Here is a 16,941-nt window from a genome sequence, read left to right as displayed (position 1 = left end):
ATTTATGTGTGCATGTAGTCTACTCTACAGTATGTCTTATACATCTACTCCAATCATTATAAAATGCCATTCCTCAAATTACTGCCTGTAAGGTGTGTACATCCCACAGAATTCTGAGACACAGGAACCAGCTTCTGTTGACAAATCCTACCCTGCCTTTTATAACAATAATATTACCAAAAGTTTGACAACTCCACCCTCAGATAAATAAACAAGAGCTAATTGGCTTTGCCCACAGCTTAATCACTCAAGTAGAAACAGTGCACAGAGCCAGTTACTAAGACAACAGTAAGCTCTAACCTCATACCTGATTTCCAGGTATTACACTGTTTGCAGTCTGCTTGCACCCAAAGTCATTGTGTTGGAATTCAAATACTGCCCCATTCTAAGTCATACATCAACTGCACCCACTTATGCTAACACTTGCTGAAGAACTAAACCTTGACTTAATTCAAATGGACCAAATATAAAAAATATTTTTATACAGGCAGTTTTTTTATCCTTCGAACTTAACTGAATACAATGTATACATCAGGAGTATTTCACTTATACATGTATCCTGTCTTCAACATTTCTGCACATGAAAGAGCAACTTTCAGTACAATTTATGCACAGTTTTATTTTGGTTTTGAAGACAAAACTACACTGGTTAGATTGACCAATTTCAAGGCTTCCCAAAAAGTATAATTTTATTAGTTTATAACACCTTGCAAACATGCAAATAGGCTGTTCAGAATTGCAGTATATAAGACAGCTGCACTTGTATATGAGTGGATTAATGTGACAGATATTGGTGAAGAACAGCACCTCATCAGTTACAGGTGGAACTGGTCAATAGCTAGACAAGAGAAGCCATTAGAGTGTGTGACCAGCAAAGGCACCAAATGACGATCATAAAACACTTTCTACCACAATATACAACAGTGAAAACAAGAAGTATAAATCCGTAAACATTTACCACACAAAATCAATGATGCCATTTTTCAAACTGAGCATATGCTCAAAGAATGCTCTGGAAAAAAAGTGAATTTCTTGGTTGCCAAGATACGGGTCAGTTCATTTAGGGGATAAATAGATGATCAGCTGAGCAGAGCGCACATTTAACTTCTCAGTCCCCACAAGGTTTGCCTTAGACTTCAACTTCTGAAGTACTCCACACAAGTTAAAACCGAGGCTTTGGACAGGTGATCTGTTTAAGAGAATTGTATGTACACTCTCTATGAACTAATATTTATTTCCTCTCACAATGTCTTGTTCAGGACAAGAGCAGGGTTTGACTATAACATTTAGTGTCACACAAACACACAAACCAACATAGAAGCAGAGACTCCTGTACACTAGCTCAAATGGCCCTGACAGTCTGTGCTGTGTTCCACAATTAACAGTAAACGTCCTTATCAAACAGCTTCTAAAGAATGGTTATGTGGAGTTTATTTTTTTATCAAAAACAACCCAGTCATCAGAAGAGATCAATTCCACCTGTGTTTCTTTAGATTTCCAACATGATTCATACCTATTCCTTAACACCTGACCCAGGAGCCTTGCAGGGTTGCTGTGAGTTCAAGTCCACCTGATGCTGGCTTCCTCTCTCACTGTACAAGGGAAGGTCTGTCAGCAACCTGTGTATAGATGTGGTTTTCCCCTAGGCTTGGTATAGTTTCCTCCCATTATAACGCTGGCCGTCATCATGCAAGTGACACATTCTTCAGTAAGGCATTAAACACCAATCAAATAAATAAATTCTTTCAATCAATACCCACAATATACCCTTACGAAGGTGATCAAAATTAGATTAATAGGCACAAATTCTGTATATATAGCATGCATGACTTACCTGTTCGTAAATGGGCAGATTCTTGTAGGGGTTAACAGAGACCAGAATAGCACCTGTAAATGTCTGAGACAAGGTCAAGGTCATACACTCAAGGACAGTATTAACATGAGCACTGGTATGGTTGAATGTAAGCTAACCAGCTCTTTCTTTGAGTACTTTGATGCGTAAACACATATGCAATATACACACTATTATGACACCATACTATGTATGATACATGAGCACTGCAATAAACCAGCCTTCCTTTTCCAGAGATCAAGTCACCTGACAGAAGGAAAAACCACCCTTCATGAAACAGACACATGAAAGTGATGACAACACAGCATTCTGAGTAATTCTAGACCAATTACGTCTAATAAATAGCAATTAACATTACTGCACTTTTGTTTATCTAATTCTGCTTAGGTCAAGGTGCTAGGAGGCGTATAAATTTGCTGCTTTATAAGCATAACATAAAGAGTTAGAACAAAATCCAAACTGAAATAAATTGACAAGAGGACGTACATGTATTTCACCATTAAGAGTGATAATTTGCCAATTATCACTATGTCCCTACGGCTCTGGTTTTATTCTCTGTGCTGTAAGTCTTTTATTATCTTACTATCTACATCCTCACTATATTATACTATATAGTCTGATTTTATAGGATACCTGTCAAAAACATGAATGATTATAGCTTTACACCACATCAGTTCCTCTCTGGCCATACATGGGAAGGTCTGCCAGTAACCTGCAGATGGTTGTGGGTTTCCCCGGTTTTCTCCCACCATAATGGAGGCCACCGTTGTATAAGTGAAATATTCTTGAGTATGGCGTAAAACACCAAACAAATAAATAAAATAAATACATACACCACATCATCAATATTGCAGCTATATTGTGGCGACTACCCATTTGTTAGCATTGGCCTACATTTTGGGGGATGAAGCACATCATTTGTTTTCCTGGAGGTTAAAAATCCCAAGCAACTGATACATGGTACAAAGAATCACAGAACAGATTCAAAACTGATTACGCCTGGAACAGTGCCCTGTCCATGCGGTTAGACCCTTTCCTTGTCTCTAATAACACCCTCACCACAACTCGGCCACTGATACCTGGCAAATTACAAAGTATCGCAGAGTAAGTAGCTCATTATTTTGGCACTTCCCTCAAATGCCACTATATGCCTGGAACTGTCCCCTGCCTAGATGGTTAGATGCCCCCTTTCCCCTACACCCCCTTTTGCCTACACCCACATCCTCACCACAACTAATCCCAGCTGGTCTGGGCAAACACAGCCGGGTAAAAATAACCACAGTTTTGTGAATGAAGACCTCTCAGAAAATCTATACTCATCCAGTCATTTTTTTCTCCCCCACAAGCACCTTGTAGCATTCATCACTAGAGGTGTTGTCACATGTTAAGGGTGTCTGCGGTTGTATATGATCTTCCACTGTGTTTGTTTACTGACTGTTTAAAACAGTGCGCTGAGGTGAATGGGCTGGCTATAATATGTCAGCTATCAGCTACATGGGTGTACACCCAAACCTCAAAGTCTTGTGCCAAATGTTGGCAAAGGTAAGGTTCATTTTGCTACATACTATAGGTGAGATAATGAGTCTCAACCTTTTCACCCATCCAACCCCAATATTAATTTCTTGTAGGAAAATTCAAATGCACAAAATGCTTATTGAATATATGGTACTATAAGAAATACATACTATACACAGTTCTGTTAAAATGAAACAAGTGAAAAATCTGTGCGTATTAACCAACAATTAAATAAATAAATAAACAATTATTAAAAGAAATAATTTCAACCCTTATCAAGTATTTTCATACATAGTACATCATTTCACACACACACTGCATTTCTCACTGACTTACATGACAGCTGTCTACTTCATGGGTGGAGGAAAAGTCAGTGCCACGAGCACACCAGGGGACGATTCCGCAAAGCCACTTCTGATTTAAGTCAAAAAATTTAAATACATGTACGATTATAAAGCCTATTTTTCAGCTTTAGGAATGAAACTTTTGTCCACCTCATCAGTATTAGCTAAAAGATAAAAAGTGTCCAAATGTTTGCTCCCAGAACCAAAAACTAAGCATTATAAAGAGGTTTTAAGCTTTGACTTAAGACAGAAATGGCTAGGTGGAATCAGTCCCCGACTGTCAGCAGGTACCAGTAACTTGACAAACCTTCTGACTGTCAGCATGTACCAGTAACCTGACAAACCCTCTGACTGTCAGCATGTACCAGTAACCTGACAAACCTTCTGACAGTCAACATGTACCAGTAACCTGACAAACCTTCTGACTGTCAGCATGTACCAGTAACCTGACAAACCTTCTGACTGTCAGCAAGTACCAGTAACCTGACAAACCTTCTGACTGTCAGCATGTACCAGTAACCTGACAAACCTTCTGACTGTCAGCAGGTACCAGTAACCTGACAAACCTTCTGACTGTCAGCATGTACCAGTAACCTGACAAACCTTCTGACTGTCAGCATGTACCAGTAACCTGACAAACCTCCTGACTGTCAGCAGGTACCAGTAACCTGACAAACCTCCTGACTGTCAGCAGGTACCAGTAACCTGACAAACCTCCTGACTGTCAGCAAGTACCAGTAACCTGACAAACCTCCTGACTGTCAGCAGGTACCAGTAACCTGACAAACCTTCTGACTGTCAGCAAGTACCAGTAACCTGACAAACCTCCTGACTGTCAGCAGGTACCAGTAACCTGACAAACCTCCTGACTGTCAGCAAGTACCAGTAACCTGACAAACCTCCTGACTGTCAGCAGGTACCAGTAACCTGACATACCTCCTGACTTTGGTGGATGACATACAGTATGTCAGACTACATGTAAGTGTAGAGAAAAGCTGTGATGTTTGCCTGCAGTTCAGTCAGAGGTGGATTCACACTTGCAACCTCAATGACCAATGGTCTTATAGTCACAGCGGGCTATGCATAATATCAGAACGAAAATTTAATTTTGTTGTTTAACACAAATAATGCTGGAAAAGCTTGAAAGTTGAAAATAGCCAAATTTTCTGCCCTAGAATTATATATCTATCTATACCCCATGCCCTCTATTCCTGCTGGATATACATACAAGTGTCTAAGGCCCTGGGTTGCTGGCAGAACATAATGTTAGATCACAGGTTTATAGGGGGTTGGCAACCTGGAGGAAAATATTTGATACAAACATCCCAACTTCTCTAGCACTGCTCAGCTGAAGTGAAAACAAACAAGGGAGGAAATCTGGGGTTTGAGGTTGTATGGGAGTAGAACAGAGGCCTAAATACTGTCTCCAAGGGGGCTGAGAGGGATATATATCCCTCTTGCAGATAACATCAGGGTGAAGAGAGCAGGGTCAACTGTATCCTCTGTCTGGAGGGGGTGGAGGTGGGATTGGGGATGGGGGGGGGGGGAGGAAAAGGGCAATGGAAGAAAGGCTGATAAACTGACTTGTAGACTGTAGTGGATGTATACACATGTTTAGGATCCATGACAGTGTAACAGCTACATGTGACATACTCACTTGAACACACAAAAGTCTACATATACACTGACGTAGTAACCTGTTCCTTGCTAGTGTAGATTACCTATAGCCTACATACACATGACCATCGCTTTGAACTGTACTACACTATATTATAATGATGCAGAGCACTAATGCTTTAATATATTATTGCATTATTTTACTTTCATTGCTGTTTCACACAGAAAGCTAGAAAACTTAATGCCTGGAGTAAACCATCACATTTCTCTACACCTCCTGACTTAAAGCTGTAATCAAACCATCCAGAACTGGTTGTGAGGATAACCTGCCCTTGCTGGAGGCTGGTGTACCTACTGCTAATACAGCAAAGCTCAAGTAGAAAAAGCCTGTGAGGACCCTTATGTTTAGATAAATGTATATTGTAAACTAAGTCTTTTTTCTAATGTAATTATCCTATTAAAAATGTAAATTAAGTATAAGATAATGTTCCTTGTTTTGTGTTGTAGGACACCTCCAACTGTAACTCATATGGCTTTTCATTGCTGCATTGCAATGTAAGATTTATGCTATGAAGGTGTAATGTTAACAAGACTAAATAACACTGTTAACAACTGTTATATTATATACACCCTAGTTAATAAAGTGTGACTGAGAGAGTCCACAATAATCAAGGTCTGTAATGGTGTTCCTTGTGACACATACATGCATCATTTAACAGTCCCTTTTCACCTTCACCGGAATTAGAGATGAGCTCCAATTCAAGAATGGTTTTCTAAAGAATTTCTACAATCTGAAATTAGTTTTCCCAGACTTTATCTCTTAAATATGACATAAGTATCTTCGCATCTGTAATGACCATCCCAAAATTAGATTCAAACATCCCAAAATCTGAGATATGCATTCCTAACTCTAAAATAAGTAGTTTCACTGCATAACAAAAAGAAATTGGGAATCCCTGAACATAAAGTTTTTCACCATGAATCTAAGGATCATAATTTTCATGTGCCAATATGAAACTCCCTCACTCCATCACACTTACATTTATGTTTATTTACATATTTTTTGATTGGTGTTTTACGCTGTACTCAAGAATATTTCACTTATAAGTTGCCAGCCAGCATTATGGGAGGAAACCCGGCAGAGCCTGAGGCAATCCCACAACCATCCGCAGGTTGCTGACAGACCACATTTACTTTCAAAACTCTTCGGTCGTACATGGGAAGGTCTTTCAGCAGCCTGCGGATGGTCGTGGGTTTCCCCCGGGCTCTGCCCAGTTTCCTCCCACCATAATGCTGGCCGCTGTTGTATAAGTGAAATAAGAGTATGGCATAAAACACCAATCAAATAAATAAATAAATACACTTAAAACCTCTGTTAATTATCTGTTCTCAGGAATGCTTCAGGGCATATAATGTTTCAGTTATAATAATTTAAGTGTTATAGACCTTTTAAAACAGAACTGGCTCTGACAGATAAAGCACTGGTTTCCTGTGACTGTTGATCAAGCCCTTAACCAATGAGGTCATTGTTGAACTGTGGCTTAGGCTGCAGCTTTACGGCAGGATGTTTGTCAGGTATCTGGTAATAAGGGCCACATGATTTACTCTTGTACTCTAGCAATTGTAAGGTTTGTTAAAGTGTGTCAGGAAAGATAAAGACTCAACAAAGAATTAAATTCATTAAGTCTAAACAAGTCAAAGTTAGATAATCCTGAATACATAAAGCCTCATGTATACTGTGTAAACCTAGTACAACACAGAAACTGTACAAAATATTGTTAGAATACTGACCTCTGATTGTGTTTGTTTATTTGACAGCAGAACAAAAGGTGGAGATGTGTAAACTTTGGCCACAACTACCAGTAAAAAGGGAATGGGTGTGTAAACATAAAGCTGAGTCTGTTCAGTTTGATGTGTGGACCAGGGAGATAAGACAGTGTGGCAGGGAGGTCCAGCATTAAGCATCAGGGACACTGTCTCTCCAGCCCTTTAACTCATGTACAGGCGAAACATGTGGAGAGGTCTGGGCAGGCATGCAGAATATGCCGGTGATAAGCATAGGTGTATCTCTCACATGATAGGCCAGGAATAGGGCTGTGGGCCAGGATATGCCTTTGATAATCATAGGTGTATCTCTCACATGATAAGCCAGGAATAAGGTTGTGGGCCAGGATATGCCTTTGATAATCATAGGTGTATCTCTCACATGATAAGCCAGGAATAGGGCTGTGGGCCAGGATATGCCTGTGATAAGCACAGGTGTATCTCTCACATGATAAGCCAGGAATAAGGTTGTGGGCCAGGATATGCCTTTGATAATCATAGGTGTATCTCTCACATGATAAGCCAGGAATAGGGCTGTGGGCCACGATATGCCTTTGATAAGCATAGGTGTATCTCTCACATGATAAGCCAGGAATAGGGCTGTGGGCCAGGATATGCCTTTGATAATCATAGGTGTATCTCTCACATGATAGGCCAGGAATAGGGCTGTGGGCCAGGATATGCCTTTGATAAGCATAGGTGTATCTCTCACATGATAGGCCAGGAATAGGGCTGTGGGCCAGGATATGCCTGTGATAATCATAGGTGTATCACATGATAAGCCAGGAATAGGGTTGTGGGCCAGGATATGCCTTTGATAAGCATAGGTGTATCACATGATAAGCCAGGAATAGGGCTGTGGGCCAGGATATGCCTTTGATAAGCATAGGTGTATCTCTCACATGATAAGCCAGGAATAGGGCTGTGGGCCAGGATATGCCTTTGATAATCATAGGTGTATCTCTCACATGATAGGCCAGGAATAGGGCTGTGGGCCAGGATATGCCTTTGATAAGCATAGGTGTATCTCTCACATGATAGGCCAGGAATAAGGTTGTGGGCCAGGATATGCCTGTGATAATCATAGGTGTATCTCTCACATGATAAGCCAGGAATAGGGCTGTGGGCCAGGATATGCCTTTGATAATCATAGGTGTATCTCTCACATGATAGGCCAGGAATAGGGCTGTGGGCCAGGATATGCCTTTGATAAGCATAGGTGTATCTCTCACATGATAGGCCAGGAATAGGGCTGTGGGCCAGGATATGCCTGTGATAATCATAGGTGTATCACATGATAAGCCAGGAATAGGGTTGTGGGCCAGGATATGCCTTTGATAAGCATAGGTGTATCACATGATAAGCCAGGAATAGGGCTGTGGGCCAGGATATGCCTTTGATAAGCATAGGTGTATCTCTCACATGATAAGCCAGGAATAGGGCTGTGGGCCAGGATATGCCTTTGATAATCATAGGTGTATCTCTCACATGATAAGCAAAAAATAGGGCTGTGGGCCAGGATATGCCTTTGATAAGCATAGGTGTATCTCTCACATGATAGGCCAGGAATAAGGTTGTGGGCCAGGATATGCCTTTGATAATCATAGGTGTATCTCTCACATGATAGGCCAGGAATAGGGCTGTGGGCCAGGATATGCCTTTGATAAGCATAGGTGTATCTCTCACATGATAAGCCAGGAATAGGGCTGTGGGCCAGGATATGCCTTTGATAAGCATAGGTGTATCTCTCACATGATAAGCCAGGAATAGGGCTGTGGGCCACGATATGCCTTTGATAAGCATAGGTGTATCTCTCACATGATAAGCCAGGAATAGGGCTGTGGGCCAGGATATGCCTTTGATAAGCATAGGTGTATCTCTCACATGATAGGCCAGGAATAAGGTTGTGGGCCAGGATATGCCTTTGATAATCATAGGTGTATCTCTCACATGATAGGCCAGGAATAAGGCTGTGGGCCAGGATATGCCTTTGATAAGCATAGGTGTATCTCTCACATGATAAGCCAGGAATAGGGCTGTGGGCCAGGATATGCCTTTGATAAGCATAGGTGTATTTCTCACATGATAAGCCAGGAATAGGGTTGTGGGCCAGGATATGCCTTTGATAAGCATAGGTGTATCTCTCACATGATAAGCCAGGAATAGGGCTGTGGGCCAGGATATGCCTTTGATAAGCATAGGTGTATCTCTCACATGATAAGCCAGGAATAAGGCTGTGGGCCAGGATATGCCTTTGATAATCATAGGTGTATCTCTCACATGATAGGCCAGGAATAGGGCTGTGGGCCAGGATATGCCTTTGATAATCATAGGTGTATCTCTCACATAATAGGCCAGGAATAAGGTTGTGGGCCAGGATATGCCTTTGATAATCATAGGTGTATCTCTCACATGATAGGCCAGGAATAAGGTTGTGGGCCAGGATATGCCTTTGATAATCATAGGTGTATCTCTCACATGATAGGCCAGGAATAAGGTTGCGGGCCAGGATATGCCGGTGATAAGCATAGGTGTATCTCTCACATGATAAGCCTGGGTTAAGGCTGTGGGCCAGGATATGCCTGTGATAAGCATAGGTGTATCTCTCACATGATAGGCCAGGAATAAGGCTGTGGGCCAGGATATGCCTTTGATAAGCATCGGTGTATCTCTCACATGATAAGCCTGGGTTAAGGCTGTGGGCCAGGATATGCCTGTGATAAGCATAGGTGTATCTCTCACACGATAGGCCAGGGATAGGGCTGTGGGCCAGGATATGCCTTTGATAAGCATAGGTGTATCACATGATAAGCCAGGAATACGGCTGTGGGCCAGGATATGCCTTTGATAATCATAGGTGTATCTCTCACATGATAAGCCAGGAATAGGGCTGTGGGCCACGATATGAATCTATGCACGTATCGTTTATACAAGCATGCCTTGACATGTACACACATGTATGATAAAACTGAAAAACTGCACAGTGCAATTCTTTATACTGGAAGGTTTACATGCCACACATCAAGCTTTTTCACAAGGCCTTACACTATACAGGAACAATGAAGACTGTTATAAAGCTCTATGGATAACTAGCCTTTCAAACTCAGCACTGTGTTCTATCACAGAATATGAAGTAGAGAATTCCTAGTTTTACATTCCGTAAGTTTGTATTGCAACCACCAACTCTTGACCTTATTTCACGTTTAAGTTCAAACAGGACAACTAACACAATAAAGAAAAATCTATATACATTCTTTGTTTAAGCCATGAAATTAATAAAACGCTAATCAATGAGTTTAATGTGAGCAGAGTTCACCTTTCACAAATTTGCAGAATAAATAGTGTCCTTAATTTGCACCTTTTGTCCTAATCAAGCTCTGATAATACGCAAAGTTCCCTGTTCGACAGTCGTAACAGTTTCAGTTTTACTATTTAAAAGGATGTTATATCAAGAAATTCGGGGGCCTTGAGGCCCCAGGGGGTCTGGATGCGGCACAATGAACCAGGAACCTCTTATCAATGTTGTCACTGTGAGTTCAAATCCACCTCATGCTGGTTGCCTCTCAGGCCATAAGTGGGAAGGTCTGTCAGCAACCTGCAGATGGTCAGGGGTTTCCTCACGGTTCTGCCATAATGCCGGCCATGAAATATCCAAACACTAATCAATTAAATAACTGAAGAAATATACGGTGAAATTCTGCTGTCTTCCTTGCTGAAACTACATCCTAAAGTTTTTGTTTTAAAGCTTCATGACTTACATATCAATGTAGCTCAGAAACTAATGTATAAAACCTAATGAAAGTCTAGCCAGCCTTTTCAATTACACTACAATAAGTGCATGTAAGTCCATTTGTCCACATTTTACTCACAAAGCTGTCAGAACTAACAGATTCAAAATTCACATAATAATATGACTTAAACCAAACTTTTCACAGATTCACACACTGATAACTGATCAGTAAATCAATGTGTCCAAACAGCTAAATCATTCAGTCTACCAAAAACATCCATTATTTGAGGACTGAAACAGAAAAAATCACAGACAGCTTTGATGTCGGATGTGAAGCAGTATTCAGGTGCCAAGCTGTAGTCATAGGTCAAACTGTAGTCTGAGGCCAAGCAATAGTGTTGTAGTCAGGGGTCAAAGAATAGTCTGAGGTCAAACTACAGGCTGTGGTCAAGCTGTATTTATTTATTTTGATTGGTGTTTTACACAGTGGCCAAGCTGTAGTCAGTGGTCAAGCTGCAGTATCAGGTCTAGCTATAGTTTGAGGTCTAGCTGTAGTCTGAGGTCAAGCTTCAGTCTGAGGTCAATGTGTAGGTCTAGGCAGAGGTCTTCAGAGATCAAATGGAATTCAGAGGTCAAATTGAAGTCAGGGGTTAACCTGTAATCTGAGGGGTTTGCAAAATATATATATATATATATACTGAATGACATTAACAACATACATATATTGCATCACTGACAGGTAGAATTCATGTCTATCAGCAATATGCATGTATAACATTTCCATCTGATGAAGTATTCTGAGAAGAGTCCTAGCATCACTTTGATTAACCCTTTAGCTTATCATGCACAGTACAAAAGTTAATTATTATTTGGCTTTGATTTTCTGAGAATAATGTAATGTGGTCAAGGCTCTGAATTACGGTGAATACATGTACTGAGGTCAAGGCTCTGACCTACAGTGAATACATGTAATGTGGTCAAGGCTCTGAACTATGGTGAATACATGTAATGTGGTCAAGGCTCTGAACTACGGTGAATACATGTAATGTGGTCAAGGCTCTGAACTATGGTGAACACATGTAACGGGGTCAAGGATCTGAACTACGGTGAATACATGTAACGTGGTCAAGGCTCTGAACTACGGTGAATACATGTAACGTGGTCAAGGCTCTGAACTACAGTGAATACATGTAATGTGGTCAAGGCTCTAAACTACAGTGAATACATGTAAAGTGGTCAAGGCTCTGAACTATCGTGAAAACATGTGATGTGGTCAAGGCTCTGAACTACAGTGAATACATGTAACATGGTCAAGGCTCTGAACTATGGTGAATATAAATACATGTAGCAATACTTCCGGAACCCAATACACTGATGTACTCCTTCCTGGAACAGGAAATACATCCCATGTAATTATAACTAAGCTGCTCAGTTAGGCTAGAGTCAAACCCCAATTGAGGATAGGCAAAATAAATGTGCTCTGTTCCAGAAAAAACTGTTAATATTACACATATTATCTATATACAACATATACAAACATAAACTGGAAGAAAATATGGTTAGGGAAAAAAAAGAATTTCATAAATGGCTGACATAGAAAAAAATTAACTCTACCTACACATTTTACTTACTTGTAATTACTTGTACATGCTCTTCAATCTAAATTTCAAACCTATCTGGTACATGCGTACTTAAATTCTGTTAAAAATTACAAATTTCAGCCCATTTGGCTGATTTCTCCAGAAAAATAAAAAATAATTTTTTTTTTTTTCAAACTGACGTGCCCCATAAGTAAAGGAATGACTAAATCAATGACTTTAAATGTCAACTGGACAAAACAGACAGTTTGTTTATTTGGCTGCAGTATTACTTTCTAGACAAGGATATACGACTTTCACACTGCATGAAGGGGTGTTCCTCACATAAAAAGCTCAGATAAGCTTTCCGAGTTTCTGAAAATTTGAATATATGCCCTTAAGCCCCAATATTGTGACATGAGAATGAAGAAAATGCAGTTAACCTCAAAGCTGAGAACAAGCGCTACATGTTAAGGTAACTGTAAGTGTTATAGTGCAGGTGTACTTATTTTATAGCCATTCACTGGAGTGTGAGATAACAAGATCCATGTACTAGTATGTCCACACATCGCACTGGTCTGCTGAGCACAGTTGATAATATCTGCACTCTGCCCTCAACATGCACTCAACATGGTTGCCAAAGTTAGTGATGACAAAACTGAGTCAAAAGTGCTTCCATGTGTGCTTAACCTTTAAAAATTTCTTTCTAATGGAAATACTATAAACTGTCTCAATCATCGTGGTATGAGAAAGTTCTATAAACCTTTGAATATAAACATATAAATATACCCCGAGTCCTTTGGCCAGCCCAGCTATTTGTCTGTTGTTGTTCTTAGGCAAAGAAACATATTTTGGTCCAGAATTAGAAGACTTATGTCAACCTGAGGGCTACTAGCTGGTTTGGGGACAGTACAGTTAGGGTTTATCAACTTAACACCATGGATATCAGAATTTAAACTTTGACCCATAAATCACTCTCCAAGAAAGACAGCACCTGTCAGGAGAAGTAATATAAGTAGTTTGATTTGTAAGGATACCTATAAAAAGAATCAAAGGCAGTTAGGGTACGGCTGGACAGAGAAGGGCTGGTGACCCAGGCTGAGTTGACAAATACACTATGAAGGTGAGGTCAGTGCCTGCCTGGTCACACTGGCACCAATCCTAACATATGAACACCAAAGTTAACATTAACTCCGTCTCTTACCAACAATTATCCAGCCATTCTAAAACAAACAATACAAACTGACAAAAATTACAAATGCTGCCACAACGCCTCATAAAGTCAAAGTAGTACTGGATAATCGAGTGGATTTCTACTGCTACATGCACACTAAGGCTTTAGCCACAATGACATGATATGTAGTGTGTCTCATATACAGTATAATAATGATAGGTGTACTATGTACAAATCACAAGTTGGAATAATATATGTGTACTTAATGTAGGCATGTAAGGGCAAGGCTAATTTACTGGTGTCATCGATTGTGTTAAAGCCTGACAGGGAGGGTGCCCCAAATTTGTTAACATTAATTAATCATACCAAAAAATTAATTTGTCTTGATACGCTTTTTACATCACCATGAAAAGATATTGAATGTATTGCATTTTATTAACACACTTAAACTGTCATCACACCAAATCAACAAATTAAACAAACTCAAAATTAGTACCAGCACTAGTACCAGAGTCCCATGAATGGCAGACAAACTTCTGGGAAAAGGATACATAAATTTCATCTCGTTGGTATCTGGTTTTAAGATTAGTGTTTATTCCCTTTTCATCAATGTCACTAATGACTATCATATCACAGACACCATTTTCCGGCTGGCAGCCTGTAACAAGGAAACAAACAACATGTAACATGGTGTAAACAGAGGGTAGGCTCACTTTACACACACACTTCACTTGTGGGAGCTCCCCAGGCTGGCTTAAGTAGTTTGTGGTTAGAGCACTACATGCGTGCTGTATGCTGGCACTCAGATAAGTCAACTCTGCATAGATGGATACAGCTGTCCATTTATAATGGATGCTACACATACACAGTGACACGGACACTAACACAAAGTATTATTTTTGCCCAAATATGCAATAAGCAAGTAAAGTTGTATTCTTTACTTCCGAAAAATAATCCTGTAATAAGAGAAACAACAGTTGAAAAGAAAAGGTTGATGCCTATGTTACTTTATGACCCCTTTCTCAGATGTTCATATTGTAAAGAAGATTCTTCACTGAATTACTGTCACTCTACCACATGGTAACTCCCAGAGCAACTTACATTTTGAACCAAAATTAGTCTATGGGTTAACTGAAACACTAATAATGGCTCTGTTTCCCACGTCATGCTTATAAGTCCAATCTGCATTTCTCTGAAGTTCTCACAGATTTAACTGAAAAGGTGGGGGCTCTGGCAAACTATTGCAGCTAAAAGATGTGATTTTACAGTAGGTGTCCATGGCACCTGTGAGTTGACAGACGGATTTATATTCAATCTTTAAACTAATGTAAAATCACACCTTTTACCTACGTTAGATAGCAAGAGGCTCACCTTGTCTCACTATATCTGGACAAACTCGCAAGACCCCTGAAATGCTAATTGTGCTTATTTTATGATTGGTGAAGATGTATGAAAAATTGCAAATGTGATCATCATACCTATATGTATGTATTTCAAAAAGTATTATTCTCAGCTTTTCTGACAACTGTCACCACTACATAATGGGTGACTTTCATTTTCCGACAACAAAGTAATTAAATTAACAAAATTAAAATTTCAAGAGTTTTTTTTTGGGGGGGGGGATGATTAGCAACTTCAAAGTTATCTTCAACATTCAATGTTCAACTAACACCATGACAGCGCTAGCACCATATTAAATGTCAGATTCAGAATGAAAGGGAAAAAGCTGAGAATTGTCCCAAACATCATCAGCCACGGAGACAGTAGCCCCGGGAGGAGATGGGTAGCAGGCCCTCTGTTACTGTTAAATACGATTACGCATCACGTACGCACAGATTCATTAATCAAACCAATTGTCTGCGCCATCTATTTTTAGTTCTCGTGGCTGGATAGTGAGACAATACATTACCTTGTGCCGAGAGGCCTTGATGGTGCATCTTTGACACTCGACTTTTCAGTGGTCAAATTACCACAGCAATCGTGAACTTTAAGGATTCCCAAATAATAACAACACAACACATCACAATCTAGGCTTCAGTCGAATATATACGCCAATCAGGGCTGGACAGTGAGTAGATCCGGTGGATATGTCTGCCAGCAGACGACTTCCAAGCATAGTTCAGGTTACATAGCTTCAACAGAAGCTTTTCCGGCCGTTCCCGTCGCCGGCCCAGACTGTTTGAGTCATCAGGTTTCGTTCAGTTAGATATCGACTGCTTCAAGAATACGCGCCACTCCCCCGGCCAATCCAGCGTGGAGAAACGTCAACTCCCATTTCTGGCACAAGTCGTAAATATGTAAACTAAGCAGACTAATATTTGATTTAATGATTACCGCCTGGTATCTTTTACCCTGGTTCGGTTCAAACTCCTTACAGCGCATGCTTCGCCATCTACTTTTCGTTTTACATCACTGCCAGCAATAGACAAGCTTGACCTTTGGAGTCCGTGAGCTTGTATTAAACATGTCAGATAATAGCAAAGAAATACTAGGGGCGATTTCACTCTGTCCGTGTAGTGTTTCCGCTCCAGCCAGTTTCGGTGATCGAGACGACCCAGCTGACCAGTAAAACAACATGGAATTGTATTCAACTGTGAAATTTAGTTTTTGTCACATGCTTTAATAGATCACGACTTAACCTACTGACAACGATCAACGGAAAAATCTGCTTTTTAGAGTGTGTGCAACCATGCTGCGGAATATCGTCGGCGCATTTGGCGGGCGATTATGTTCGTCCCTACACGCAAAGGAATCCGATAAGTGTATCCCCGGCTTTACGCTAAGAATAACTATGCCGGGGTACATTTCTTTTCGGTTTCAAAAATTAGTATGTAAACTAACTTTACATTAGCTTCTCCACACAGTGAAATGACCACTGAAAGAATAGCCTTTTTCCTCATTTTGTTTAAATATTATAAAGAAATACACACGATATTCAATATGTTTTAGTCACAAGAAAAAAAAACTAATTACTGTAGGCTATTTGATTGGTACCGATACGTGAAAGTGAAAAGTCATAAGCACATAAAACGCCATGAAAATGACACTTTTGATGCCAACGCTTATGTCTTTTTGTTTAGAAATTAATCAAACTTCGCCAAGAACTCTTAAGTGGCACTGTAAGGTGAATGATTCAATCAGAATCAAGCAAACCGTATCACATTGAAAAATGACAAACTTAAGGTGAAATTTATACGCCTTGTTTACCAGCTTCCTAGATCAAATATCAGTCTATTGCCTGATCGTATCAGTTTACGATTGTTGTGATGTATGAAAGGGGGCTGCGCGCAAGCGTAATAACGTACCTT

At 40.2% G+C, this 16,941-nt stretch overlaps 1 protein-coding gene across 1 annotated transcript in view; it reads right to left on the bottom strand.

Moving 5' to 3' along the window:
- Positions 1-15,792, bottom strand: part of LOC135467698 (unconventional myosin-X-like) — a 110,744-nt gene extending 94,952 nt beyond the window's left edge. The window contains 3 exon segments of the mRNA XM_064745509.1: positions 1,835-1,897; positions 14,185-14,291; positions 15,543-15,792. Of these exon segments, the coding sequence (XP_064601579.1) occupies positions 1,835-1,897; positions 14,185-14,291; positions 15,543-15,570 (198 nt within the window). The 5' untranslated portion in view covers positions 15,571-15,792.
- Between the last annotated feature and the right edge of the window lie 1,149 nt (positions 15,793-16,941).

The sequence above is a fragment of the Liolophura sinensis genome, chromosome 6 (genome assembly GCF_032854445.1).
Source record: "Liolophura sinensis isolate JHLJ2023 chromosome 6, CUHK_Ljap_v2, whole genome shotgun sequence".
NCBI classification, from domain to species: Eukaryota; Metazoa; Mollusca; class Polyplacophora; order Chitonida; family Chitonidae; genus Liolophura; species Liolophura sinensis.
Note: the sequence above shows the minus strand (reverse complement) of the source record. Positions and strands in the feature narration are given on the sequence as shown.